At 46.6% G+C, this 27,893-nt stretch overlaps 1 protein-coding gene across 1 annotated transcript; it reads left to right on the forward strand.

Annotated features, from left to right (window-relative positions):
- Nucleotides 1–7,107: 7,107 nt before the first annotated feature.
- Nucleotides 7,108–19,478, forward strand: LOC104289957 (olfactory receptor 146-like). The gene is made up of 9 exons (XM_009888990.1): nucleotides 7,108–7,636; nucleotides 7,913–8,012; nucleotides 14,952–14,985; nucleotides 15,532–15,674; nucleotides 16,229–16,315; nucleotides 17,314–17,458; nucleotides 17,608–17,720; nucleotides 19,019–19,119; nucleotides 19,261–19,478. The coding sequence occupies exons 1-9, from the start codon at nucleotides 7,108–7,110 to the stop codon at nucleotides 19,476–19,478; spliced, it is 1,470 nt and encodes a 489-aa protein (XP_009887292.1).
- The last annotated feature ends 8,415 nt before the right edge of the window (nucleotides 19,479–27,893 follow it).

The raw sequence follows: 27,893 nt of genomic DNA on the forward strand, positions 1-27,893 counted from the left end.
GATGTTTCACTTTTCCATGAATGAGAAGTTTACCAGGGAAAATTACTTGAGTGTGTGAAAAGAAGTATAGAGCTTTATCAGGAGAAAAGTTAGGACATTTGCCAAAAGAGTTACGCAGCAGGTGACTGGAAACCATAGGAAGACAAGGACTAATGGCTCAGTTAAATCCAGTTGGTGGCTGGTCACAAGTGGTGTTCCCCAGGGCTCAGTGTTGGGGCTGGTTCTCTTTAGTATCAACGACCTGGATGAGGGGATGGAGTGTACCCTCAGTAAGTTGGAGACAACACCAAGTTAGGCGGCAGTGTCAACCTGCTTGAGGGTAGGAAGGGTCTACAGAGGGATCTGGACAGGCTGGATCAATGGGCTGAGGCCAATGGTATGAGGTTCAACAAAACCAAGTAATGGGTCCTGCACTTGTATCACAAGAACCCCATGCAGCACTACAGTCTTGGGGAGGAATGGCTCGAAAGCTGCCCGGCAGAGAAGGACCTGGGGCTGCTGGTCAACAGCCGGCTGAATATGAGCCAGCAGTCTGCCCAGGTGGTCAACAACATCCTGGCTTCTATTAGAAACAGTGTGGCCAGCAGGAGTAGGGAAGTGATCATCCCCTTGTACTTGGCACTGGTGAGACCCCACCTCAGGTGTTGTGTTCAGTTTTGGGACCCTCACTACAAGAAAGACATTGAGATTCTGGACCATGTCCACAGAAAGGCAAGAAAGCTGGTGAGGGCTCTAGAGTCACTAAGGGAACTGGGGTTGTTTAGCCTGGGAGCCTCAGGGAAGACATTATGACTCTCTACAACTACCTGAAAGGAGGTCATAGAGAGGTGGGGGTTGATCTCTTCTCACTAATAACAAGTGATAGGACAAGATAAAATGGTGTCAGCTTATGCCAGGGGAGGTTTAGACCAGATATGGGGAAATATTTCTCCATGGAAAGGGTTGTCAAGCATTAGAACAGGCTGCCCAGGGAAGTGGTTGAGCCGTCGTCCCTGGAGATATTTAAAAGACGTGGATGCAGTGCTGAGGGACATGGTTTAGTGGTGGTTTTGGCAGTATTAGGTTGATGGTTGGGTTCAATGGCCTTAAGCATCTTTTCCAACCTAGATGATTCTATGATTCTATGATCCTATGAATAGAGTGTATCCAGTTACATGTACACCAGTTAGTCATTGTACATTTTGTTCAGAAATCATGGAGATCTAGACAACATCACAAAATCCAAAACACGATGCATTTTATTCACAAGAAGAATCTGTATTTGGTTAGAAAAACTAGATCCTTGAACTGTCCATTTTCTGTATTGACAGTAAAATGAACCTAAAATGACTTGCTCAGATAATGATATATGTATGATTTTAAGCTTGAGACCTTGAGACTAATCTAATTCCTGTTTCTGCTCAATCACTTATCTTTACACAGCAGCAACGTCTGTTCTTTGGCCAAGTAAGTGAGAGTGTTTTGAGCCCACACAGAAGTCCATAGCTTGCCATACATCACCACATCTGTACTGCTTATCACTTGGAGCAATCCCTGCCTCAGTACTGTCCCAAAGCCTTTCATGCTTGTGCACTCAGAGATCCTGTTATCAACATGTGCATGCCATGAATGATACCTGTCTTTTATCCATGGTCTAAATCACCAAAATGTTTCTCAGTTTGGGTCTTAACATAGAACACTGTTCGTGTTTTCATTCTGAGTGGTGCTTCTCAAACCCCTCAGCACAGAACTGCTCTGCTATTTTCTTAAGGGTGACTACAGACCCTCCGTCAGTGATGAATATTCTCATGTCCAGGTGTGATATTGTAGATGTGTGCTCTGTGAAAAGAAGCATGGCATGAAAGCACAAAGCTATGAGGTATAATACTGGAAGACTAAACTAAGATAGAAAAGACAGGGTGTGGTCCCACCCTTGCTAATGAAAAGAGATAATAAGAATTATGATACCACTAAAATATATTTGAATCTTCTTTGGGAATGGGCCAGAAGGGATCCTTGAAGAGATTTGTCATTCATATGCTGTTAAAACAAGGGGTCCATGTCACAGTAAAAGAAGGAAACATTCACATATTGAATCCTGTACTCAATCTTAACAGTGAGACTGCAACCTAAAATAGATACCTGAGACAGATGAACTGAGCTGCACCTCAGATGTGCCTCTTTTTTCCCCTTGCAGTAACGGGAGCATAGAAAGTTATCTCACATATAAAAAAATGAACTCCATCTCAGTTAAAGACCTGCTTATCAGAGGGGACAGGGTCTGTAGGGTCTGGGGTCTCCAGGGGTGGACTTGTGTGTGTGTGTGCAACTGTGTAAGAGAACAGGTCTTAGGGAGATGGCGGGGGAGGAAGTGTTGGATAAGAGAGACTTTAAACACACTAAAGGAAAAAAAAGCATTTCCCATTTCCCTCCTCTGTCTATCAATCTTCATATTTGAATATTTTTCTACCTAAAGTTTATTCAAAATCCAATGAAGTAATATTTAAGATTTCTTCTAATTTAGGAATTAAGATTTTTTTTTCCTGTTCACTGAAATTTTAACTAGATAAAGAAAAGCTTTTTGAATCAGGTTATAGTTGACAATAACGATAAAAGATAAATACAGGATGATAGAGAATCTTGCTGATTTTTTTGGTTGCATAGTAGTAGTATCACAGGATCTACATGGAAATGGAAAATTTCAGAGAAAACCATGGTTGAATGGGTGCTTGTGCACCAAGTTTCTTCTTCTAGCTAGGATTCCCGTGATGCAAACTTTTTTTTCTGATACGCTGGATATCCATCTTGCAACATACTTACTTGTCCTGAATATCCACCACAAACATGTCATTTCAGTTATATTTTTGTAAAACTGTGGTAAACCTATGGATGACTGCCACACCACAGTTGCAGGGGGATAAATCATCAATAGCTTCTTTCTTTGGCACACTAGGCAAAATATGCACAGTTACAGAAAATCAAGCTCAGGCAAAAGGTCTTTTGATAAAAAGCAAAAAAAAGGATGCATAAAAAAATAAGGGAAGCTATGTCACCTCTTTGTACTGCCAGGGTATGTATGGTAGTTCTTTCAGATGGGATTCATATGTTTCTATTTAGACATCCGAACTATGGACATCATACTTCTATATGAACTATATAGGGACATTAAGATACAGATACATGAAGTGGCTATCTATCTCAGTTGTTATTTGCATTGTAGGCACCAAAGATTAGTAGAAAAAGTCCATAATTTAGACAAGAGATAAGCAATAAAAGAATCCAAAATGTGAAGCTTATCTCAGATGATTTTGGGAAGGAGGGATGCTTGTAATATTAATGATCACTGCTTTTAACTGATCTCTTCATTTCAACTAAAATACCCAAGATGCGATGATTTATTTGACCTGGTCTTAGCATTAGTTAGGAGAGAGTTTGTGTTTCCAGTATCACAGAGGCCAGAAATACACAAAAGTCTTCAAAACAGAATGGCTAATGAAAGGAATTATAATGTGCAACACTGGGAATATAAGAAACTAGCTAATAGCCTTTTTTTTTTTTTTTCTTGGAATAAGCTTATTAGCTCTTGGCTTAAAATATTCAGAGTTTCATACACAGGAGATAATTGTCCCAGAGGCTGCCAGGAAATATTTAGGCTTCAAAAGTAAGGCTAAGAATTTAGAGTTAGGAATATGAAAAGAGATGAGCTGCAAAGGAAGAGGTGTATAATAGACTTTTCCCCAGTACATCACCAGGACAAAAGAGGAGCATCTCTTTTCCAGGAGTAAACTTTATTGAATGTTTTTACATACAGTGTTTGACTTAAAGATGCAGAGATTAAGAGGGAGGATGAAAAAAGACAAGAGATGTAGATCAGAGATGAGAGAGAACTTCAAGAAAGATTTATGTTGCATTTTTGGAAACATTGACTTATATTTTCTAACAGTTCTATTTATACAAGTGATAGCTGAGAGGAAGGAACTGTATCGTTTTTGCTTGTATACCATGAATCCTTCCCCCTAGTTATCTGCATATCTGTCAATGTATCTGTCTATCTACCTACTCAGTTTTAACTTGTTCCTCAAGTTCATGTTAGACAGAGGCCAGTTCGCTGTTATTTCGCTCTTTTCTAGGGATTTAAGAGTATACATGCATGAACATTAGTTTATTATTATTTCATTACAGTACTTTCTTCTAACAAACACATTTAATACCTTTTTCCAGGAAAAGAATAAAAGAATTGCAAACAGGAAAATGACATCTTAAGAAAAGAAGCAAATTTTTTTGGTGAGTACACAAATCCCAAACCAAATAATTTAGTGAATGTATGGAGTTTTTTGAAGTACCATAAGTTAGTGTTCATGTTCATGTTCATGGTCTAGGCTCTTTGTATAGCTAAAGGAAACAACTTGGCTATGCCAGGAGTGACATGTGTCTGAAAGGCAGAATAAATTTGCAAATAAAGGTGCTAGTCTCCACTAATCTCCTGTCTGCTACAAAGAAGCTCTGGGCTCATTTTAAAATTCATAGGAAAAAAATAGAAACTTCCATTGTACTATGATTTTTGTTAAATTCCTATATAAATGTGAGTATAATATAAATGTAAGAATAACATTATTAAATTCACTGTAAGACTAGTGAACAACACTAAAATATTCTCCCAAAGGGTTTAAAATGGCAGTCTGCAATGACTAGTGGCATCAATGTTGTAGAAGACTAAATAGGTAAAAGATATTCCACCTTTAATATCAAATTGCACGGTTGATTGCACTGTAATGACTCAAGTCTCTCTCTCAGCCTGTCTTCTTATCTATGTTTTCATTTTATCTTTCAAAACTAGAATGCTTGATCAAAATATTGTTTTAATTTGACATTTGCAAAAAATAAATTCATTTCTTGAATTTTTTTCGCTCCATAAAACTAGTTTGTATTCATTTAAATGAATAGTACAGTTTCTAGAAGTGATCATAAAATCTCTTCCATTGAGGATTTTTTTTTTGTCACTTTCTTTTAAACATCAGGGAGTCTCTCTTCTGTAAATGGAGAAGGGAAAAAAGTTATAAAAAGTGTACTTATTTCTCATATCTCAAGTATCATCTTCTAGAGTTTCTTTTTTTTTTTTTTTTTTGATGAAATAATGTGAGGATCGAAACAACTAGCTTTGATTTTTGTGAATAGCTTTTAGATAAATCTAGCCGGGAGACAGTATCCCACCAGTTGTTATCTAAGAACTTGTTGATAACAAAAAATTTTCTGAGAAGTAATGAGTTTCCAATTTCCAAACTCAAGTGCCTAAATGAAAGAAACCAAGATGTTGGTAATGATTTAAACTAAAAAAAGTCATTTCTGTGTTGTAGGGCATCATGTGACACACTGTGAAGGCCTTTGAGCTTCTCATGCTGTCATGATAGCTCTGGGATCAAACTCACACACATCTAATCTCCCTGAGTGCTAAAATGATGGCTTGATTCTGCCTCAACTCAGGAGTAAACGAACTGGGTCTTTAGAGAGGCAAACCAAAGCAAAAGATGGGGGTGGAAGATGTGGGAACTGCTCATAGTGCTTTTTGAGATGCCAAAGGTGCAAACTGGATGGTGATACTTGCTTCTGAGAACTTGAGTCTGAACTCTACAAACTACCAAAGGGAAGGTGAATACGGTCTATCTCAAGCCTTGGCCAAGAAAGCTGTCTACATTGCCTTTTAGTTGGAAACAGTGATATAGAATCATAGAATGGTTTCAGGTTGGAAAGGACCTCAAAGATCCTTGAGTTCCAACCCCCCTGCCATGGGCAGGGACGCCTCCCACTAGACCAGGTTGCCCAGGGCCACATCCGGCCTGGCCTTGAACACCTCCAGGGATGGGGCCTCAACAACCTCTCTGGGCAACCTGTTCCAATGCCTTACAACCCTCAAAGTAAAAAACTTCTTCCTAATGTTTAATCTAACCCTGCCTTCTTCCAGTTTATAGCCATTCCCCCTCGTCCTGTCACTACATGCCCTAGTAAAAAGTCCTTCCCCAGCTCTCCTGTAGGCCCCCTTTATGTACTGGAAGGCCGCAATAAGTTCTCCCCGGAGCCTTCTCTTCTCCAGGCTGAACAACCCCAACTCTCTCAGCCTCTCCTCACAGGAGAGGTGCTCCAGCCCTCGGATCATCCTCGTGGCTCTCCTCTGGACATGCTCCAGCAGGTCCATAGCTGAGATGCTTTGTATGTTTGTGCATCTTGTGACATCTCTCCTCAGTTATGTGGCTAAAAACATATAATATAATTATATTTTGGACTACTGTTTTTCCTGATTAATCCCCACTCACGTATTGGTGAGTATTTCTGGAATGTAACAGGAAACTTTGTTTAGCAAAATGTATGTGTATAGGAAATATTCCTTGAAAGTTCTCTGTTTTCAAATGCAATTATCTGTTATGTGGTCAGCCTCCTGGCAGTAAACACCCAAATATGTAATTCTCCAAAATTCCACTTATCCCTGGTTTAGAGTGGGGACCTTAAACACCATTGTGTCTGTATGTCCAGAATATTGGGCCTGGGGAGGTATTCTGCAGGCACAGCCTTTGGATATATCACATTTTGGTCCTGAGTTAAACCAGAAACACATAGAATAGACTTCCTAAGAACTGAAGCAACCTTACACTGGGAGTCTAGTTCAAGGTTAACATCATGAGTGCAGAGGAACAGATCGGTCGAGCTGGAATTGCTGTCATCCTCCCATGTTTGGTGATGGGCGCTTCTGGGATTAAAGCCTGTTTGTCAGGAAGAAAATGTATCTTAGACAAGTCAGAGGATTTAAGGACTTCTTTCCCAGGCCTCCCCCTTGCGTGGAGTTTGAAAGGCATTTGTAAGAGGACATGAAGGAGGAGGAGGAAGTGCCCGTAGGGCTCAGTGGGGACGACAGCTCACATCTAACGCTGTCTCTGCACCTGTGTTGGAAAACCTGCTTCTCAGCTGGGACTGAAATTGCCTGCACTCCAGCTCCTGCTCCTGACATTGAATACTGCACAAGGTTGGTTGTTTGCCTGTCTCTGTTACCTGGGAGTCAGCTAGTGCAACTCTAGTATGCCCTGATTCCACTTGCTGACACAATGGTTTTTTCCTCCTCTTCCAGGTAACATGCTGTGAATGGAAAACAAAACAAGTGCAAGAGAGTTTGTTCTCTTGGGACTTACAAGTGACCCACACCTTCAAAGCTTCCTCTGCTTTGTGTTTTCTGTTATTTATTTCATCACTTTGTTTGGAAATATGGTGATCATGATTGTGATACGTACTGATGCCCACCTTCACTCTCCTATGTACTTCTTCCTTTTTCACTTAGCCCTCGCAGACATCTGTTATGCCACCACTGTTGTTCCTTATATGCTGGTGAATTTCCTATTGAAGCAGAAAACCATTGAATTCAGTGCCTGTATTATCCAGATGTCCCTAATACTTCTCTCAGCTGGTAGTGAAATTTTCATGCTCTCAGCAATGGCATATGACCGATACGTTGCCATCTGTAAACCACTGCACTACCAAGAGGTTATGAACAAACTTGTCTGTAGCCAGCTGGTGGGGGGTGCATGGGCCATGGGGGTCTTACACTCCATTGTAAACACACTGCCAATGCTAAATGTGCAGTTCTGCGAGTACACAGAAATCAAGCATTTCAGCTGTGAGTTGCCCCCTCTCTTAACTGCAGCTTGCGGTAGGACCTTCCTCAATAAACTTGTTCTTCTGTCTTCTGCTGTGATCTTTGGTTCAAGCTCCTTTCTGCTCACTCTCATCTCCTATATCTATATCATTTCCACTGTCATGAAGATACAGTCTGCAAAGGGGAGGCACAAAGCTTTCTCCACTTGCAGCTCCCACCTCATTGTAGTGGTTTTGCTATACACAACTGCTCTCTTCCAGTACACAAAACCTAGTTCAGTCTCATCATTCATTCTAGATCAACTGTCTTCCATCCAATACAGCATTTTAACCCCCATGCTAAATCCCATCATCTACAGCCTGAAAAATAATGATGTGAAAACTGCTTTGGGCAGAATGTTAGGGAAAATTCAAGTTTCGCAATCAGTGTAACTACCTCTAAGCTGTACTTTTCGAATAAATGCAAATTTAAAATACAGAGCTGTAAAAAAGCAACCTGTCCTATATGTTAAGAATGGCTGTCACCTGCCACAGCTTTGGACCCAAGACTCCCTCCTGTCTGGCTGCTGGAGTCCAGTCTGGTGCCCTGGGGACCTGGGGTCTCTGCCCAGGCTGAGGGTTATAGCTGCCGCTTTCCCATCTGCAGGTTCAACTAGCAGCGAATCTGAGCATGTGTCCCAAAGGACACTAACATGGCCAGTCACATAGAATGCCACAGACACCGTGCTGCCTTCAGCAGCACCTGCATACTGGACCCACATAACACACAAACACACGTTCCCCTCCTCCTCTGGGGCTGGCAGAGACTAGTGCAGGCTCTCTCACACACACATAGGCACATTCGCAGGTCCTCTGAGCAGCAGCACAGCCTGTCTGCCACCCAGCACCCCTGGCCTAGCCTTCTTGCCTGCCCCACAGGTCCCCTACTTGCTGACTGGTAGGGCTTGATGCTTGCTGCAAACATGCAACACACACACGGATCCCAGAGGCACTCCATGCTCACAGGTCCTCCTGGGGACCAGCACGGACCCTCTGTCCACCTGATACCCCTGCCAAGACACAGATCCTTCTACGAGCTGGCTGCTCCAGCTTGAAGTTTGCTGGTGAATACACATGCACACACACGCAGACCCAATTTGGGGAAGATACAGACACTCATCCCCCAGCAGTTAGCCCCAGGCACACGGGCTGTGACCCATGGTCCAGCTCCAGCCACCAGTGTGGAGTCCCTTGCTTGCCACCCTCAACCCAGTCACCCCCAGCAGCTGATTTTTGGGACACACACTCTTCCCTCCCCAGTGGCTGGTGGCCGAGACCCCTACTCACACCAGTACTGACACCACAGGCCAGGGGTGCCCACACCCCTGGTGTGATGCCTGTAGCTGGCACCCAGTCCACTCATGCTGGTTCCCCCAGTAGCTGGTACTCAGTCCTTGCAGCACTCCCACACACAGGACAGAGGGTGAGATTATGCAGACAGTTAAGAAGGGATCTAATAAGAAAATAGGACAGACTGCAATGATCAGGCAGAGGGCTTGGTCACACAAGCGCACTGGTTGTTTCCATTCTACATACAGCTGGCCCATTTACACCCATTTCTGCCAATTCCTCCTTTGTTTCTCTTCAGTTCCCTGCCCCTGCACATTCCCTTCTCAGTTTGCACAGTCCCAGCAACCACCCCCAACATCCTGGACCCTCAGGTTTGAATCCTTATTGGCTGCAATTGGTTGCTGTGCTGCAGAGACCTGGACAGGCTAGAGAGTTGGGAGGAGAGGAACATGATGAAGTTCAACAAGGGCAAGTGTAGGGTCCTGCACCTAGGGAGGAATAACCAGTACAGGTTAGGGGTTGACCTGCTGGAAAGCAGCTCTGCAGAGAGGGACTTGGGAGTCCTGGTGGACGACAAGTTGACCATAAGCCAGCAATGTGCCCTTGTGGCGAAAAAGGCCAATGGTCTCCTGGGGTGCATTAAAAAGAGTGTGGCCAGCAGGTCAAGGGAAGTCATCCTCCCCCTCTGCTCCGCCCTGGTGAGGCCACATCTGGAGCACTGTGTTCAGTTCTGGGCTCCTCAGTTCAAGAAAGACAAGGAACTACTGGAGAGAATCCAGTGGAGGGCTATGAAGATGATCAAGGGAATGAAGCATCTCTCTTAGGAGGAATAGCTGAGAGACCTGGATCTGGAGAAGAGCAGACTGAGAGGAGACCTCATCAGTGCTTATCGAATATCTAAAGGGCGGGTGTCAAGAGTATGGGGCCAGACTCTTTTCAGTGGTGCCCAGTGACAGGACAAGGGGTAACGGGCACAAATTGAAACAGAAAATTCCATCTCAACATGAGGAAAAACTTATTTTCTTTGAGGGTGCTGGAGCACTGGAACAGGCTGCCCAAGAGGTTGTGGAGTCTCCTCCTCTCCTCTTCTCCTGGAGAAATTCAAAACCGACCTGGATGCAATTCTGTCCAGCCTGCTCTAGGTGAACCTGCTTTGGCAGGGGTGTTGGACTGGATGATCTCCAGAGCTCCTTTCCAACTCCTGCCATTCTGTGATTCTGTATAACCAGGTGCTGGCACTGCAGTGTCTGTGTGGGCAATCCTGTGAACAGAAGCATGTCCTAGCAATGGGTGCTTCTCTGCTAAACAAAGCCTGGCCTCTTCTGGCCTCCCCTATAGCAGCATCCCTGCTGTAACAGGTTTTCAGTGTGGTGCCTGAAGGCTCAGCTTTTCTTATAACGCTGATGGCAATAACATGTTTCAAAGCATTGCACCCTAAAAGATGTGCTGCTTTCCCTGGGCTCTCCATGTGCTCAATGGTGACAAGCATAGAGTCCTAGCACCCCCTGGGAATGGAGCATGGAAACGGATTCATACCATCTTCAATTAAACACCTGAGGTTGGATCTAGCAGCACACCCAAGTGCATCTCATGCCACTGGAAATGTCTCATGATTCCTCAGAGCACGTTTCATGGCTACAGACCCCTAAAATGAGGAATAATAGGCAGTGGCTCTATCTGGATAGGTCCACTTCCCTCCCTGACCAACATGGCCACTGTGGAGTCACCCCATGGCCCCAGAGAACTGCAACTCTGGACCTGGACAGGGGGCAAGAATTGGACTGCAACCCCATTCACTCTGCTGAGCAGCATCGCCAACTTGGGGTCCTGCACAGAAGAGGGGATTCAGGAATATGGCTTCATCTTTACCTGGGAAAAGACTCTCTGGGGAGCAGGAGTGTCACTAAAGAAAAGCAAAGAAGCACCAGTGTGTGCAAGACAAATAAATTATTTTTCAGTGCTCAGAGGTGTAACCCACCCTGCCAGGGTAAGGGCTTCATGTTTGCAACACATTTCCAGTTTGTAAACTGGAAGGGGCAGCTGGACCTGTCAGACAATCACAGAACAGTCTGTGAGCACAGGGGTTATGATGTTTTACAAAATGGCAGACTCCAGGGGCAAAAAGAGGTGGATAAATAGATCATGTGGCTGGAAGCGAGGGCAACACTTTGGGGAAAAGTGGGAAACGTGACTGCCAGCAGAGGTGAGAAATCTGCCAGAAGTTAGGGACATGGCAGCAGTCACCTCTTGTCTTGGATAAAAGTTGTTCCTGTATTACTGGTGATGTTGTGGCAGCTCTGTGCCAACACAGACTGCTTGATCAGGAAGAAGAAATAGAGCAGGCTTTTTTCAAGACACTGCAGGATCAGTGGTGTCCTGTCCATCTCTGGCTGTTTGTATAAGATAGTGACTGTGTGTCTCTAATGTTGAGACCACAGTGGGGTTTCTACTGGGGGGACCAGGGGATCCCTGCTAGCTCACAGTCTGGCTCCCCCAGGGTTATGGGCACCTAGACTAAGTGCCCCTTGGGGTATGGGCACTTACAGGTACTGGCCCCTAGGATAATGGACTCCCTAGGGTTATAGACCCCTTGGGTTTTTTGGCACCTAGGTTTAGCACCTCCTAGGTCTAGCAATCCCTAGGGTTTGGAGCCCTTAGAGTTTGCAACAGTTAAAATGAGAAGCCTCTAGGGTTAGGGTTCCCAAGGGTTATTGGCCCCTAGGATTATGGGCCCCTAGGCTTAGCCACCCCTAGTGTGTTGGGACCCTACAGTTATTGCTCCCCCGGGATTTTGGGCCCCTAGATCCCTATGGTGAGCGCCCCTTTGCCCCTTAGCACCTTCTAGGCTTATGGGCCTAGGTTTAACGACCCCTAGAGTTATTGGCCTGTAGGGCTAGATGCCACTATGGTTGTTGTCACCTTGGGTTAGTTTCCACCCTATGGTAAGTGCCCCTGGTGTTATGGGCCCCTTGGTTTATGGTCCCTGTAAAGTTATTGATCCCAAGGGGTAGCAAGCCTTAGAGTTATGGCCCTCTGCAGTTATGTATCCCTAGGGTTCTCAGCCCTGAGGTTTAGTGCCCCTAGTGCTAGCATCCCCCAGGACTATGGGCCCTTAGGGTTATGGCTCCCTCTGGTTAGCAGCCCCTGGGTTATAGAGCTCTAAAGGTTATGTGTCCCTATGGTCATGGCCTGCTAGGGTTAACAACCCCTAGGATTAGTGACCTCTGGAGTTATTGGCCATTAGACTTAGCACCCCTGAGGGTTAGCCCCCACTAAGGCTATTGGTCCCTTGGGTTTGTGACAGCTACATGGAATTCTAGGGTTCATGGCCACCAGGTTTATGGGCCTTTGTGAATCACATCACTTTACTGGGTTTGTTGTTTCATAGTGTCAGACACAGGAAGGAGCAGTGAGGGAGGCTTTGTTAAGTGAAATGGCTTGCGCACTTGGTGGAGCTTGATTCTGTAGGGATATTCCAGTGTCTGCAGTCTCTTGAGCAGTTTTGGGAATTGTGGGTCTAGGCATGGTTTGCTGCAGTCAGCCTCTGCATTAAGCCTAGCAGCTAGCTCCCCTCCCAGTTCTGCAGGATTATTCTGAGGTCTTGGCTGTACAGTCAAGACCTTTGTCTACTTATGTCCATGTCTTCTTGTGCAGCAGCTGTTTGCAAAATGCTCTGACAAATGGAAAAGACACATTCATATGTGCCACAGGACACACAACATATGAAAACAAGGCCAAGAAAGGCTTTTGATCCAGACATAAATGCACTGAGCACTGAGTGACAGGAGGACTTTTCACAGTTCATAGTTGTGATTCTGAAGAAATGCATGAGTCACTCCATCAGAAGGAAATCCACACATCTCCTCCCCCTGAGAGGGCAGTTCCGGATTGTTTCAAGGTTTGAGCTGCGGCAAAACCATATCGGCCCAGGTATAACTGCATTTGAAGCCGGCTTCAGGATCAGACAGATGTGCCTCAGCCTTCTTGGTGTAAAAGGTATGTGAGTTTAGCTTTCTTGGGTTTAGATTACATACCTCTTTATTTTATTGAAATCGTTTTAACTTTGTGGTTTTGCAGTGGGAAACTGAACCATATATTCTAATTTTCTAGACTGTTATATAATTAGTTCACTGCTTGTATTGGGTTTCAGCAGCTATCACTTTTGAGAGCTGATAATATGCTTACCCAGACCAAGGGACTTAAAGAGAATATTACTCTCCTCTGAAAAGAGCTGTTACTCGGAAAAAAAAACCAAAACCAAAACCAACTACAAACCAACAACCAAAACGCAGCCTTGAATAACACTAGCCCAGAAAAAAAAAAAACAAACAAAAAAAACCCAACAAGGTAACAGGAAGTGCACTTGTTCATTGACAGCAGTAAAACCGACATTCTGATTACCTTCATTTTGCCTGGGGCTGGATTAGTCAGGTTCCAGCTTTGAGAGATAAAGTCCAGTTGAGCAATACTGGCAAGAAGAAGCTTTTGTTTTCCCTGTGAACAGGCCACTGATGATCACATCACAATCCTGATAAATCTAAAGTTTTCATCTTCATAGAATCATACAATCAAAGATTCATAGAATGACAGAATGGTTTGGGTTGGAAGGGACCGTCAAAGATCATCTTGTTCCACCCCCTTGCTATAGGCAGGGACATAGATCAGGCTGCTCAGAGCCCCATCCAACCTGACCTGGAATGCTTCCAATGATGGGGCATCCATAACTTCTCTGGGCAACCTCTTCCAGTGTCTCGTCACCCACATCTTAAATCATTTCTTCCTTATGTCCAGTCTAAATCAACCATCTTTCAGTTTAAAACCATTGCCCCTTGTCTTGTCACTACAGGCCCTGGTAAAAATATCTTTCTCCACTTTTCTTACAAGCCTCCTTTTAGTATTAAAATACCACAACAAGGTCTCCCCAGAGCCTTCTCTTCTGCAGTCTAAACAACCCCAACTGTCCCAGCACTTCTTCACAGGACAAGTGTTCCAACCCTCTGACCATTGTTGTGGCCCTCCTCTGGACCTCCGCCTATCAGGTCCATGTCTTTCTTGTGCTGGGGACCCCAGAACTGGATGCAGTACTCCAGGTGGAGTCTCACAAGACTGGAGAGAATCAACTCCCTTGACCTGTTGGGCATGCTTCTTTTTATGCAGCCCAGCATACAATTGGCTTTCTCGGTTGCAAGTGGACATTGCCAGCTCAGGCCTAATTTTTCACCCACCACTATCCCCAAGTCCTTTTCCACTGGTCTGTTCTCAATACCTTCATCCTCCAGTCAGTATCAATACTGGGGATTGTCCTGACCCAGGTGCAGGATCTTGCACTTGATCTTGTTGAACTTGTTCACATGGGCCCACTTCTCAAGCCTGTCAAGGTCCCTCTGGATGGCGTCCCATCCCTCTGGTGTGTCAACCATACCACTCAGCTTGGTGTCATCTGCAAACTTGCTGTGAGTGTGCTCAATCATGCTATGCCAATGATTGGTATTAAATAGTATTGGTCCCAGTATGGACCCTTGAGGGACACCACTCATCAGAGGTTTCCACTTGGACATTGAGCCATTGACTGTAACTTTTTGGACCACAGCCATCCAGCCAGTTCCTTATCCATCAAACAGTCCATCCATCAAACTCATATTGCTCTGATTTAGTGGCCAGAAAGTTGTGGGGGTTCAAAATTTCCACTGGAAAGATTTGGATTAGGCTAGCTCAGCATTCCGTAAACAGACATAAAAAATAGCAAACTCAGAGGCAAAACTTCAAAAAGAATGTCAACAAAGATTGCTTCCTCCTCTTCTTCTCTGCTGCACCTTGCAATCATGCTGCTCTTTGGAGAAAGCCAGAACAATCATTCCTTAACCAAGGATGGGAAAGTGGTAATGGATGTGGGGAAAACAGTGGTGTGCTTTGGAAAATTCTGCAAAACTGTTTCTCTTACCCACATCAGATAAAGTTGTGCTTCTGAAGAAACATGCCGATCTGATGCCATGTCTGTTTTGATATAGAATTGACATGATTGGGGTGGCTGCCTGCAAACAGGTAAAACCACAGCATTCCAGGACAAAGGCTCATAGCTGAGATGAGCAAGATGCACTGCAGTTCTGTGCTTATGATCCCCAAGGCTGGTCATGGCCCCTGATGTGCAGGGGAGTAAAGTAAATGAGGAGAAAAACCTGCCTGCCCTTTTCTTTCCAACATAGGTGATGAGAAACTTGTGTGCAGGCGTTTCTAGATAACTGCTGGAGAGATGAGATGGAGAAGGTGTCAGGGAGCGGAGCCAAGGCTGTGGAAGAATACCAGTAGAATCACTGCCCTGGAATAGCTGAGGAGAGCTTTACAGGAGAAAGAATACTGCAGGCCCGTGATGCCTTCCAACAGGGTCCAGTAGGATCCACTGATAACCCCATGGCATGCTTCAGCATAGCCCAAGAGAAATGAGTTCCCTATTATGTCTTGTGTTGAATGTTGTTTTGCAGGGACTTAAGGCAAACTTTCAATGAGGGCCAGTGCCAGAGAAGCCCTGGGCTGGGTGTTTACACTGACCAGCTCAGGTATGGAATTTCCTCATTTCTTCTGCTCTCTCAGGCATACTCCAAAATGCCAAACAGCATCAGCAGGGAGCAGTACGTGAAGCCAAGACTGCTGAAGATGCACAAGCTATGGGTCATGTCGCTGACTGTAGCTGCAGTCTCATTTGTCTCCGTGTGCTTTCTGGTGTTGAATGACAGGTGAGTGAGGGACAGGGTGGAGGAACTGTGTCCCCTCAGTCCTGGAAAGGAAGTGGGAACATGGAGGATTGCTCCAGGACGTCTCCAGGGGAGGAATCAATAGGGTAGTAGTGGAGATAGTGTAGGGAATGGATGTAATGAGTCTAGCTTCAGGTGGATAGCTCTGGATGGGAGTGGTTGCAGGCTGGGCCATGAGATGGCCAAGGGGAGACACTGGGGTATGGGATTGCTGGGGTGGAGTGATGGAGGAAAGCTGTGTAAGGACATGGTATTCTGGCTCAGTTTAATCCTTTGGGTTTTTTCACAGACTTGACGTCAAAGTTCCAGAAGCAAAAGCATGTCAAGGACTGCTGAGCAACATAACGCAACCTCAGAAGTGAGAGTCATGGCCACAAGTGTGCTGGGCAGTGGAAGACAGGCAACTGGCTAAACTGGGTCTTCTGGTAACCTCAGTGAAGGTCCAGGGGGTAGGAAGGGATGCAAGAGAGAGTCATTTGTTTTCAGTAAGTCTTTGTGAGAGCATTCAAGTTGCTTAAGAGCTCTTTCTGCCCTAGGGTGAATGAGGTCTGGAGCCTGAGACATGTGAAGTTAATGCAGAACTGCTGCTGGAAGTTCAACGCTACTGCCTTGGCCCAGTACAGGTGATGTCCACAAGTCAGAGAGAAAAAGCCGCAAACCTGTGAAGAAGTACCCCATGAATCCACATATGCACACCACCCATGCCATGGGTCCCTGCTTGCTGCACCCAATACTGATGGCCCACTGGCTGGATGCAGACTCTGCACAGCTTTTGACAGGGAGCATGCTCCACCTGGCCTTGGCAGAGGTTGTGTTGCTGGTGGTCCAACTTCTGCCAGGGTCAAATATAGTTTTGACTGCTGCTCTTTCTTCTCCATAGTCATTTGTCCCTCATGAAAAATGTTCACATTCCTTTAATAATTTGTTTCAAGTGACTCCTTCTTTATTCCAAAAGATTCTTGATTGTTTTCCTCTTTCACATGTTAAGTTTTGGGTGAATGCCTGCTAGGGTTTGCTTATTGCACTGATCCTCACACACACTGTCTACACTCGCAACCATATCTAAAGAGATGTTCTCTAGATCATATTGTATGGGTGGGACATGCAGGCACACCCACACTCACAATCCTCATGTAACAACTGTTTGCATTGCCCTGCTGCATCCCATGTGCTAGCCTTTGATCTCGCATGTTGGTGAGCTTATGAGGGGATGGTTGAAGGCACAGGTGAGCCAGGGGTGAAGCTGAGGCTGAAGCAAGCAGGAAGGGCTTTGGAGTAATGACTAGGCTGAAGAGTGGAGAACAGAGAAAATGTCTGGAAATCCATGTGGATGATGAAGAAGAAAATGAAGAATATGTGGAGATGGATGAACAGAGTGCTTGACAAAAGTTGTTCTAACTTGACACTGCTTGGTTTGTGTTCCCTGTGCTTTCCCAAGCTTGCTTTCCTGTTACACTGCAATACTTGGTCACCTAATCCTTTATTTATGCTTCTACTGCAGCACCTTGCCTAGGACTCACTTCTCATTCTTATCTGTCTCTCCTTTGTTATGCTGTTACAATCCCCCTTCATCCCATCCCCAGACCTCTGCTCACCATCTTCTACTCTCTTCCTCTTACAGGGCAGAGTTAGGGCTCTGCTGCAATGCCTCAGCCTGGCTGGCTGTGACGCAAGACAACACACCATTGGGATCTGAGATTGTCTATGATGGGTATCGCTCAAAGAGCTTGAAAGTCAGCAGTGGCTTGCTGGAGATCCTGCCAGAGGTCAGAGTGCTCTTTGATGGGGGATATGACTCAAAGTCTGCATGCTTTTCTCTTGTACACCCTGGAATGTGTCCAGTTGGAGGATCTGTGGTAGGTCTTTACTATAATTCTCTAAGGGTGAGTGAATTTCTACATGTTGTTCTTTATAGAAATCCCCCTTTCAGGACCCTGTCTACAAAACCTGTGCCGTAGTGGGAAATGGAGGAATCCTCAGGAACAGTAGCTGTGGCTCTAAAATTGATGGGCACCAGTTTGTAATCAGGTAATTGCTGCCAGCCTGCCCAGGAGACATGTAGGAGACCAGCAGGAGGAGGGGGCTTTCATGGGAATAGGGTGGAGGTAGAGAAAATGGAGACAGAGGAAATGTTCTCAGTGGGGTTGAAGGTGAGGGTCTGGGGAAATTGTTGGGTATACCTGAACAAGTCAGTGTCACAGAGGGATGGATAAGCTCTCAGGATATCATGTAGCATTATTTCTCATAGACTTCCTTTGTTTATCACCTCAATTAGATTTAACCTGCCTTCTGTGGACTTCCCTGAGGATGTGGGCAGAAAGTCAAGCATTGTCACTGTGAATCCTAGTATCCTCCAGAAAAGGTAATAGGTGTGGTAATGAAAATGGAGGAAAAAACTCCTAATTTGCTTCTCCCCCGTATACTGTGTTCTTGAAGGGGCAACCTCTTTTGCCTCTGCTTTGGGCTCCAGAAAACAGACAGGCCTTTGCTACCACGCAAGGCCTGTCCAAGAAAAGCTATTAGCGTTTACTGCCTTGAGATGCTCCCCTCTGTGCAGAGGTATACAGGGGAATAATGCACATTCTGGAGTTGTTTGGGGTGGGATTTGTTCAAGACTTGGTTGCTGTTCATTGTTTTAGCTTACCACTAGAGATTAATAGCATTTCCAGTCTTTCCAGTGACCTGATCCTCTCAAGGGTGATATTAAGACAGGCAGAGAGGCTCAGCTGTGTTCTGTACTGCTGCTGTCAGGAGGAGCTCTGATGGGAACTATTCCGCCTCATTCTCATCCTAGCTGCATAAATGACCTTTATGTCCAGTGGAGAAATTAGGTAGTCCTTGTCCCACAGCAGACGTATAAAATAAGACAGGTCAGTTGTGATCCAGCTGTGCTTGTTTCCCTCCACTGACTACAAAGGACGTTTGGACAATTAGCTCAAATGTAGTTATCTGTGTAGTAGATCTCTAAAGGCAGATTACATGAATTCTCTCCCAGCCCTCTGCTCCTCTGTTATGGGACATCGTTCTCCATGAATTGTGAGCTGTGGGGCTACTAAGGTTTTAAATTTGAAGACATCTTCCCAGCCTTTTAACCAACTAGTCACTAGCAAACCTCCTACATATTGTCAAGCAGCTCTTCTGGTCTGTGCTAGCTGCACCTGAGAATTTTGAACTCAGATTACCCTCAAGGTACAGAGAAGGGGAACATGGAGATGAAGAATAAGACTGGTATTTCACTGCTCTGGGGTACAGTAGCATGAGAAAGGCAGGAGGGAATGAGGATGAGGTTGTCAGAGGGTGATGGTCTCACATCTCTTGCCTTACAGGTTTCATGGTCTGAATGGTCAGCGCCTGCCATTTGTGAAGGCAGCAGCTTCCTATGGAAAGACTTGGTTCCTCATCCCAGCTTTCTCCTACCCTGGCAATAGTGAGGCTTCTTACCGAGCACTCTATGCCTTACAGGACTCTGCCTCCCAGTCACAAGTCTTCTTCTTCCACCCTCAGTACCTGAGTGCTCTAAGCAAGTACTGGCATGATCATGGTTTTCATACCCGCCGCCTCTCCTCAGGTTTTATGCTAGTGAATGCTGCTCTGGAGTTGTGCCAACACATTACACTCTATGGCTTCTGGCCCTTCTCTTTGCACCCTGATGGCCATTCCCTGCCCCATCATTACTATGACAATGTGCTTCCCAAACGTGGGATACACACCATGCCCAAAGAGTTCACTTACTATGTGGATCTGCACTTCCACGGTGTGCTACGGCTGCATCTGGGGCAGTGCTAAGAGGTCAAGTCAAAGACAAAGCAAAACAGTGTCTAAAGAACATGGTTTCTGCTGTTGTTATCCATTCTGGCATCTTCTGATGGGAACACATAGAACTAGATGCAAAACTACAGACTCTGAGGATGAAAAATATGCCTCCTTCTCTTTTCCACACTGACCCAGTAAAGGGTCACCATTCAGTAAGTAGCATTAGCATCAGACTATTTTTATGTTAATTAATTGGGAGTCACTAATTGTAATCTGCTAGTGCTTAATGCTAAATTAAATTGCTAGTAAATAACTTCCTATCTTGCCAGAAGTGTGAATTTATTAACTGCATTTCAGAATTTAAGTATCCCATCTCAAAATGTTTTCTTCCTCTAACACCACTTGTCAATAAACTACTGCTTGCCATGTTTTGATTACTCTTTGTTAATCTCTCTTTGCTTTAATCAGACTCATTTCACTGATTCTTTTATTTAGTCATCAGCATTAGACATAAAGCATTAAGTTCTGCATATTTGTCAGAGCTACGCGGTTAATGTTCATTCATGCCTTTGAAGATCAGAGTTAATCAGTGAGTCATCAAAGCCTAGTGGATTGCCAGCTGGGCCAGCAGGTAGGTGTGGGTCACAGGCTGGAAGGATCAGTTGCATGCATCAGGGCCCATGAGACATGGACCTTTCCCCAGAGCATGAATGAACACCAAATCCTTCCTATGCTGTGGGTGGCTGCCAGCTGATTTGGGCAGTTGTTATATATTCTCTACATTTAGGGAGTAGCCGGTATGGATTTACAAAGGGGGAAATCATGCCTCATGCAGCTGATAGCCTTCTGCAAGGAGGTGACCACTTTGGTGGATGAGGGGAGTGAGGTGGATATTGTTTATCATGCCTTTAGGAAGGGTTTCAGCACTGTCTCCCATAACATCTTCACTGATGAACTGATGAAGTACAGGCTAGATCAGTGGACAGTGAGGTGGAGTGCAAACTGGCTGAATGGCCAAGCTTACAATATTGTGATCAGTGGCATGAAGTCCAGCTGCAGGCCAGTCAGCCATGGTGCTACCTGCATCTGAGGCCAGTACTGCTTACCATCTTCATGAATGATCTGCGTGATTGGACAGGGTGCAGACACAGCAAGTTTGCAGATGATACACAGCTGGAAGGATTGCTTGATACACTAGAGCAATCTTACTGCTGTTGACATGCTGCCACCCTGCTGCCACCCAGAGAGACCTCAACAGGCTGGAGAAACGGGCTACGAGTAACCTCATGAAATTCAGCCATGGAAAATGCAAAGTCCTGCACCTAGGGAGGTAAGTTTTTGGAGACGGTAACAATTAAGAGCTCGAGGATGCCAGAGAAAACCCACTGGCTTTGAAGAGCTATAAAATATTAAGAAAAGGGGTGAAGAAAATGGGAATCTTTCTCCCACGAGCCCTGGATGCTGACTTTCCTCCATCTGACTGACAAGGACTTTGGTTGTCTTACTGGGGCAGTGAATATATCAATGCTTAGTCTCATTACTTTTTGCTATCCATTGAGTGCAATAGCCAAGAAATAACTTCTGTCTGCACATCAGTTGTCTGCATCCTGCCTGCAGCATCTCTTGGTGCACAGTAAAAGTCAACCAAAAAAATTAGAAAGAAAAAAAAAGAAAGAAATGGTCCTAATGTAACAAACCCAAAGCAGGCATGATTGTGTCCTGATTCTTATACCTGTGAGAGGGGCAGAGAGAATGAGCTGTGGGAAAGGCATTATAGAAACACAGAATCCCATCAGTGGGAAGGGATCTCTGCAAGTTTCTCCTGAACTCCTTGATTGAAGCAAAAAAGTGGATTACTGGTAGCGAGATCATTCAGAATTATCAGTCCCCACCAATATTACTTCATTAAGTTTTGGACCCTCATGGGATTCTCTAAAGAACAGATTACATACATTTTCTATACTGTGTTGCATACACACATAGTGCACATAGTATATGTTATCTAGTGATGTTATTGTTGTATCTTGCAGCATGCTGAAAAGGCCTCTCAGCTAAGCAGTTACTGAGAAAAGAGGGCAGCAAGAGAGTCCTGAATCATTCCACTTACACCTGTCATCTCTCAAACTCCCAGCTCTGTCTGGCTCCAGACTTCCAGTGTCTCCATCTTATACAGCTTTTTCTAACCCCTAATAGTAAAGTTCATACAATCATTTGAGAGAGCTTTAGTGTCACAGGGTGTCCCTCAGTAGCTCTCCCTGCTGGGCTGCAAGGACTCCCTTTGCCACGGGCTCAGCTTTTGCTTCCAAGTTGCCATCCTGAGGTTGGGGCAATGCAGCTTGCTCAGCTGCAGAAAATGCCTGGCTTTTTGTGAGCAGGTCTCAGGGACAGTGGCTGCGAGGCTGGTGATGCTAAAGGCAGCTAGGACATGGGCTTTTCTGGAGGGGTCCCTTTTGGCTCAGAGGGTGACCAGTGAAGCCGGAGAGCTGCACATTTGTGGCATATGCAGCTTGCTGAAGCAGAAGGGAGGCACTGCATTGGTGGGAAACGGTGAGAAGGAACAAAAGTGGCTGCATGGCAATATGTAAGCAATTGTAGACATTCCTCCTGCAAACCTTTAGGTGAGATTTTCCATGGGCCAGTCAAGGGGATGGGACATGGTGCAGGTGAGCTGAACCCGTGCCACTTTATGCCTGTGCTACCTCTGAAATGGGAGGAGGACCAGTACGGCTGTCATCCAGGAGTTTATTTCAAGGTGGAAGGGTGCAGACTGCATATAATAAGAGGGCATTTGTTCTTTAGTTTTCACAGTGGATTCGTTAAGTAGTCTTCCTATGTTTGATACCCCAAAGCATGCTGGAACAAGACCAGACTGTCAAATCTCTTCAGCTTGTATCTCATTATCTTGATTATCAGAACATGTAGTTAAGGAGGAGCAGAACAAGAAACCTTAGACACAACAACGTATGCATTTCCATCAGCTGTCTGGACAGGAGCAGAATTTATTTTGTCTCCCTGCCTTTTCCTTGAGATTTTACACAGCCATTAATTTGCTTGACTGTCCCTACCCACCCCAAACATTGGCATCTACTTCCCTGAGCCAGCTCCCTGAGTAGCAGCTTCCACTATGCCCCATGCCTCTTCTCAGCCTCCTGTTTTCCCATCCTTTGGGAGTGGAAACTGCTTTTACTCCTTTTCAGATGCCATTTCTTGCAACAAAACCAGCAACTCCATAAGCTTTGAACAGAGTAAGGACCTAGATTATTTCACTTATTTGCCTGGAATTGAAATGTGGAAAGAGTGAGTGTTCATCTGTTTTCCCCAGCTGGGTGCATTCTGTAAAACTGTGAGTGGCATGAGAGCTGGGGATGGAGGTACCATGTGCCCCAGGAGGGCAGTTCTTACCATGTCCAGCTCATCTGTTGGCCTGGCTTTGCCAGGCAAAGGAAAAATGGGGTCCTTCCCTGGATTTTCCATCTGTAGGTCCTCTGTGTGGGGGTTTGTCTCTAGACAGGGCTTCAAGTACAGATATTTACAGTTTCGGTCCTGTTTTCCAGAAGACCCAGTGGCATCTCAGTGGAGAAGTGGACCGGGAGTTGGATGAGGGCAATGGAAGTCTCTTTTGAGGGTCAAGGACAGTGAGTTTCTGAAGTCTTTGGCCCCTCTCAGAGTTGTCATTTTCCCACTGCCTCGAAGGCTAACACCAAGGCAACAGTTCCATGCATGACAGTTCACACCTCTGGAGAAATCGGTGGGAAATGAAGCATTTCCAGAATCACAGAATCATGGAATTTTCAGAGTTGGAAGGGACCTCTAGAGATCATCTAGTCCAACTCCCCTGCTAAAGCAGGATTGCCTAGAGCACAATACTCAAGACTGCATCCAGGCAGATCTTGAAAATCTCCAGAGAAAGGGACTCTACAACCCCCCTGGGCAGCCTGTGCCAGTGCTCTGTCACCCTAACAGTAAAGAAGTTTTTCCGAGTATTTGAACATAACTTCCTATGTTCCAACTTGTGCCCATTGCCCCTCATCCTATCACTGGGAACCACTGAAAAGAGTCTGGCTCCATCCTCCTGCAACCCACCCTCTAGATACTTGTACGCAAGTTTGTGGGGCAATGAAAGCGCTTCCAGGGGACAGTGAGGACAAGGCATTGCTTTGCATGCTGGCCCCTTTGGTGTGGGAGCAATGGCTGGACGTTCGGTAGTTTTGTCCCCTCAGCCTTCTCTTCTCCAGGCTAGAGTCCCAGCTCTCTCAGCCTTTCCTTGTACAGGAAATGCTCCAATCCCTCAATCATCTTAGTTGCCCTACGCTGGACTCTCCTGTAGTTTCCTGTCTGTCTTGAACTGAGGATCCCAGAACTGGACACAGTATTCCAGTTGTGGCCTCACCAGTGCAGAGTAGAGGAGGAGAATGACCTCCCTCGATCTACTGGCCACACTCTTCCCTATGCAGCCCGGGATTCCATTGGCCTTTTTGGCAACAAGGGCACATTGCTGGGTCATGGATAATTTGCTGTCTACCAAGGTCCCCAGATCCTTCTTCTCAGAACTGCTTCCCAGCAGGTCCACCCCTAACCTATACTGGTGCCCAGCATTCTTTCTCCCCAGGTGCAGGACCCTGCACTTGCTTTTGTTGAACCTCATTAGGTTCTTCTCTGCCCAGCTCTCCAGCCTGTCCAGGTCACAGAAACAGGACTGCTGAGGAAACATCCTGCTATGAAGTGTCAGGGTACCAGCAATAGTTGTGGTTTGAACACTCAGCCTGTGTTTAACACAGTAGTGTGGGCAAGGGATGTACCACTTCTGTGTGGTGGCTGCTCATTGTATGTGGATTTGCAACTCACCCTCACTGGTGGATGATGTGCTTGCTTCTCAGAACCAAAGGAGAAGCTGTGATTTGGATGATATGACATCTTGGTGCTTTCTTGGAGCTCCACAAAGTGTGTTTCAAGCTGGGCAGTAAACTGTGCCCAGCTGGATAGATGTGGTGTGCACTCAACACCAACCCCAGCTTCACAATGACTTCCAAGGAGGTATCTCTCTGGGCTGGGTACAGCAAAGTGCTGATGACTGGGACATGCCCCTTGCCATGGGATGTGCCCTCTGGTCCTTTGGGAGGAAAGATCTTGCTGCCAAGATGAACAGCATTGGGTGCAAATAAGCTCCCCACTCAGGAAATGTTGGAGGCATTATGGAGATGTTGAGAAACCTGCTACTACACAGACCCTGCCATAAATCAGTCCAGGTGTAGGTAGCCCTTTGCCTGGCCCTGGGTAGTGTCTCCCAGTGGGACAGTGGGTCTTTCTCCCCCTGAGACAGTCCTCCTGTGGTCTTTCCTGATCACCACCTTGCTGGCTGGAGCGGTGTGAGGGTTGATGATCAAAAGGCATGTCCACGTGAGTCTCCCAGGCTGAGCCCCTGGCCTTCAAAGAGGCAGACCCGAGAAAGGGGAGATGTGCTGGCCACAGCAGGAGCTGGGAAGAGGCCTGACAGCACTAGCTGGGGGTCATGCGAGCTGACCTTCTCCTCTGGTGAGATGAAGCCTGGCAGTGGTGGGAAGGAGTTGCAGAGGTCAGTGAGACAGTGCTGTGTGATGGGTGAGAAGGTGACCACTTGGGAACAGGGACATGGACAGAGATGTGGAGGATGTTAGAGGGCAGTTTCTTGAGGAGCTCACCTTTCACAAAGGAGAGTTGGGTCCAGGGCCCATCTCTGCCCCCTCTGATTTTCTGCAAGTAAGACAGAAGAGACAGAATGAAAGGCCATACAAGTCACACAAGCCACAAAAACTCATCTGGCAACAGTGACACTAGTGAGGGCTTCTCACACCAGGAGTGGGACCCATGCTGCCTGCATGAGAAACCAGAATCCTCAGTGCTGGACCCCATGGGAAGGGATAAGGGATGCCATGAGAGATGCAGGAAGCCTTCCTTTCAGGGGTGCCCTGCCTGCCTCTTGCTTACCTTGAAATCCTCCTGGGCCACCAGTGGTCATGAGGCCCTGGGTATGAGGCAGTGCCCAGGGAAGGTGCAGAGCTGTGCGAGAAGGTGCTCCTCTTCATGGCTGCCCAGGTTTTGGGCTGTGGTTTATAAGGCCAGTGCTCTAAGCACTGAGCTACAAGGCCCACCCATGTAGTGAACTGAGGGTAGTGTTGGGGGGGCCATCCCAGAGTCAGTGTTGTTACTCGTTTCCTGCCTCCTCTGGGTTCATTGTGCTGAGGACCACCAACACTGCCATAGGCTCTTCAGAGGGCTGTTGGAGTTCATTCAGTCACAAAGAAAGAAGTAATATCCAGGGTGGCCTGTGGGGAGGGAACAATAAGAGCATCCCCATAGGGCCCTGTTCTACCTTTTCTGCCCTGCTGGCTGAGAGCCACTAGGCTCTGGATCTCAGTGGAGACCCGGGCAGTGATACTGCAAGCCCTTCCCCACCAAAGAGGGACCATCCTAGTAGTGGTGCCCTTGGCTCCTCTGCTGAGGAGCCATGCATGTGCAGGGGACGTGTCCTTGGACTAGGACAGATCCTGAGCGGGAACCACGTGGCCCAGCCCTCCTACGGTGCAACTCTCACTGAGGAGACCAGCTCCAGTGCAGGTAAGTCCGCACTGGGGAAGGGGATTGGAGGCGAAAAGGGCCGACAAGGTGCTCTTTTGGGGCTCTTTTGGGGCTTTTCAAAGCCAGAGGAAGTGACTAGCTCACCCTCGTGTTTGTGTCGAAACCAGCAGCTTGGGGGTAGGGCTGCTGATGTGGCAGGGGAGGAGCCAGCACCACCCACGGCAGTTCTAAATGAGCTGTAAAGGAGCGCAGCAAGTCGACTCCCTGCGCACCTGGCAAACGGGCGGCCAGAGGGTGGCACCCAGGGCGGCACCTGGGAGCACCTCAGAAGGGCGGACCCCCTGAGTGGGTGGACTGACCGGGCCAACAGGGCCTGATAGGTTGCTTGGAAGGGTGGTGCCTCTCTACCAACTCGGTCAGGTAAGCCATGGTATCTACCTGGCAGAGAACCATGGCCCCAAAGAACTGTGCATGCACCAGCTCTGATACTGCTTCACAGACAGAGCTCTTGTGTGAATACGTTGCCACCCAGGCGTCGGGCTGCAGTGTGTGCCCTGCTTTCATGCCAGTGTCGGACGGCAGCAGTGAGCATACCTGTGGCAGGTGTGCCCAGGTAGAGGAGCTCCTGCGCTTAGTGATGGAGCTCAGGGAGGGGGTAAGTAGGTTGAGGGTTATCAGGGAATGCAAGAGGGAGATAGATGCCTGGAGTTGCACCCTGTCTCCCATGACAGAAACCCAGCAGGCAGACAGAGTCCCTGCTGCGGAGAGCTCCCACTCCTCTCCCCGATCGGCTGAACAGGGTAGCTTGGAGGACAGGGGGCAACGGCGAGATGTTCCTGCCTGATGCAGCAGGCACCGCAGGCACATCTGCCCGACAACTACCACACCTTCTCAAGTCCCACTGCACAACAGGTACACTGTTCTGCACGGGGAACTGAACAACGGTGAGGATGATGATCCTCCCTGGTTGGAGGACTCACTGAGGCCTAGTCAGACCACCCACCGAATCAAAACTGCCTCAGTAAAAAAGAAAAGACGGGTCATTGTAATAGGGGACTCAGTGCTGAGGGGGACGGAAGGCCAAATATGTAGACCGGACCCGCTATATAGGGAGGTTTACTGCCTCCCTGGGGCCCAGATTAGTGATGTTAAGAGGAGGCTTCCATCCCTGGTGCAGAAATCGGATTATTATCCCCTTTTAGTTTTTCAGGTAGGCAGTGATGATGTAGTAAGAAGAATACCAAGAGCAATGAAGAAGGATTTGAGGGCCTTGGGACGACAAGTTAAGGGATCGGGAGCCCAAGTCTTGTTTTCTTCTATCCCTCCTGTTGCAGGGAATGATGAGGGGGTTTAACAGGAAGACCCAGTAGGTCAATGACTGGCTCCAAACTTGGTGCCACTGACAGGGTTTTGGGTTCTTCGATCATGGCCTGATTTACAGAACACCGGGCCTGCTTGGAGCGGAAATGCTTGGAAATGGTTCTTGGAGCAGAGTTAGCAGGGCTCGTTGGGAGAGCTTTAAACTAGATTTGAAGGGGGATAGGCATGTGACTGGGCTCGATAGAGAGGCACCTGGACATAGTAGCTCAGCAGTTGTGGGGCAGAGTACTAGTATTTTTGAGGACTGGAAGGCCCACCACCCCTCAAAGGCAAAAACCATACACTCATTGGCTTTTCTGGAATGCCTGTACACCAATGCGTGTAGCATGGCGAATAAACATGGAGGAGTTAGAGATCTGTGTGCTGTCACAGGACCATGATCTCATTGCAATTACTGAGACGTGGTGGGATGGCTCACATGAGTGGAACACTGTCACGGATGGCTATGTTCTCTTTAGGAAAGATAGGCCAGCGAGGCGAGGTGGTGGAGTTGCTCTTTATGTGAGAGAGCAA

Source organism: Charadrius vociferus, unplaced genomic scaffold (genome assembly GCF_000708025.1).
Source record: "Charadrius vociferus isolate BGI_N301 unplaced genomic scaffold, ASM70802v2 scaffold597, whole genome shotgun sequence".
NCBI classification, from domain to species: Eukaryota; Metazoa; Chordata; class Aves; order Charadriiformes; family Charadriidae; genus Charadrius; species Charadrius vociferus.

Bases quoted from the DNA above. Each gene is read 5' to 3' on its own strand.
- LOC104289957 (XM_009888990.1), top strand. From the start codon at position 7,108: ATGGAAAACAAAACAAGTGCAAGAGAGTTTGTTCTCTTGGGACTTACA. The intron at 7,637-7,912 runs GTGAGTTGCCCC...CATTCATTCTAG, and splicing joins AGAAATCAAGCATTTCAGCT to ATCAACTGTCTTCCATCCAA. The intron at 16,316-17,313 runs GTGATGTCCACA...TTCCTCTTACAG, and splicing joins ACTGCCTTGGCCCAGTACAG to GGCAGAGTTAGGGCTCTGCT.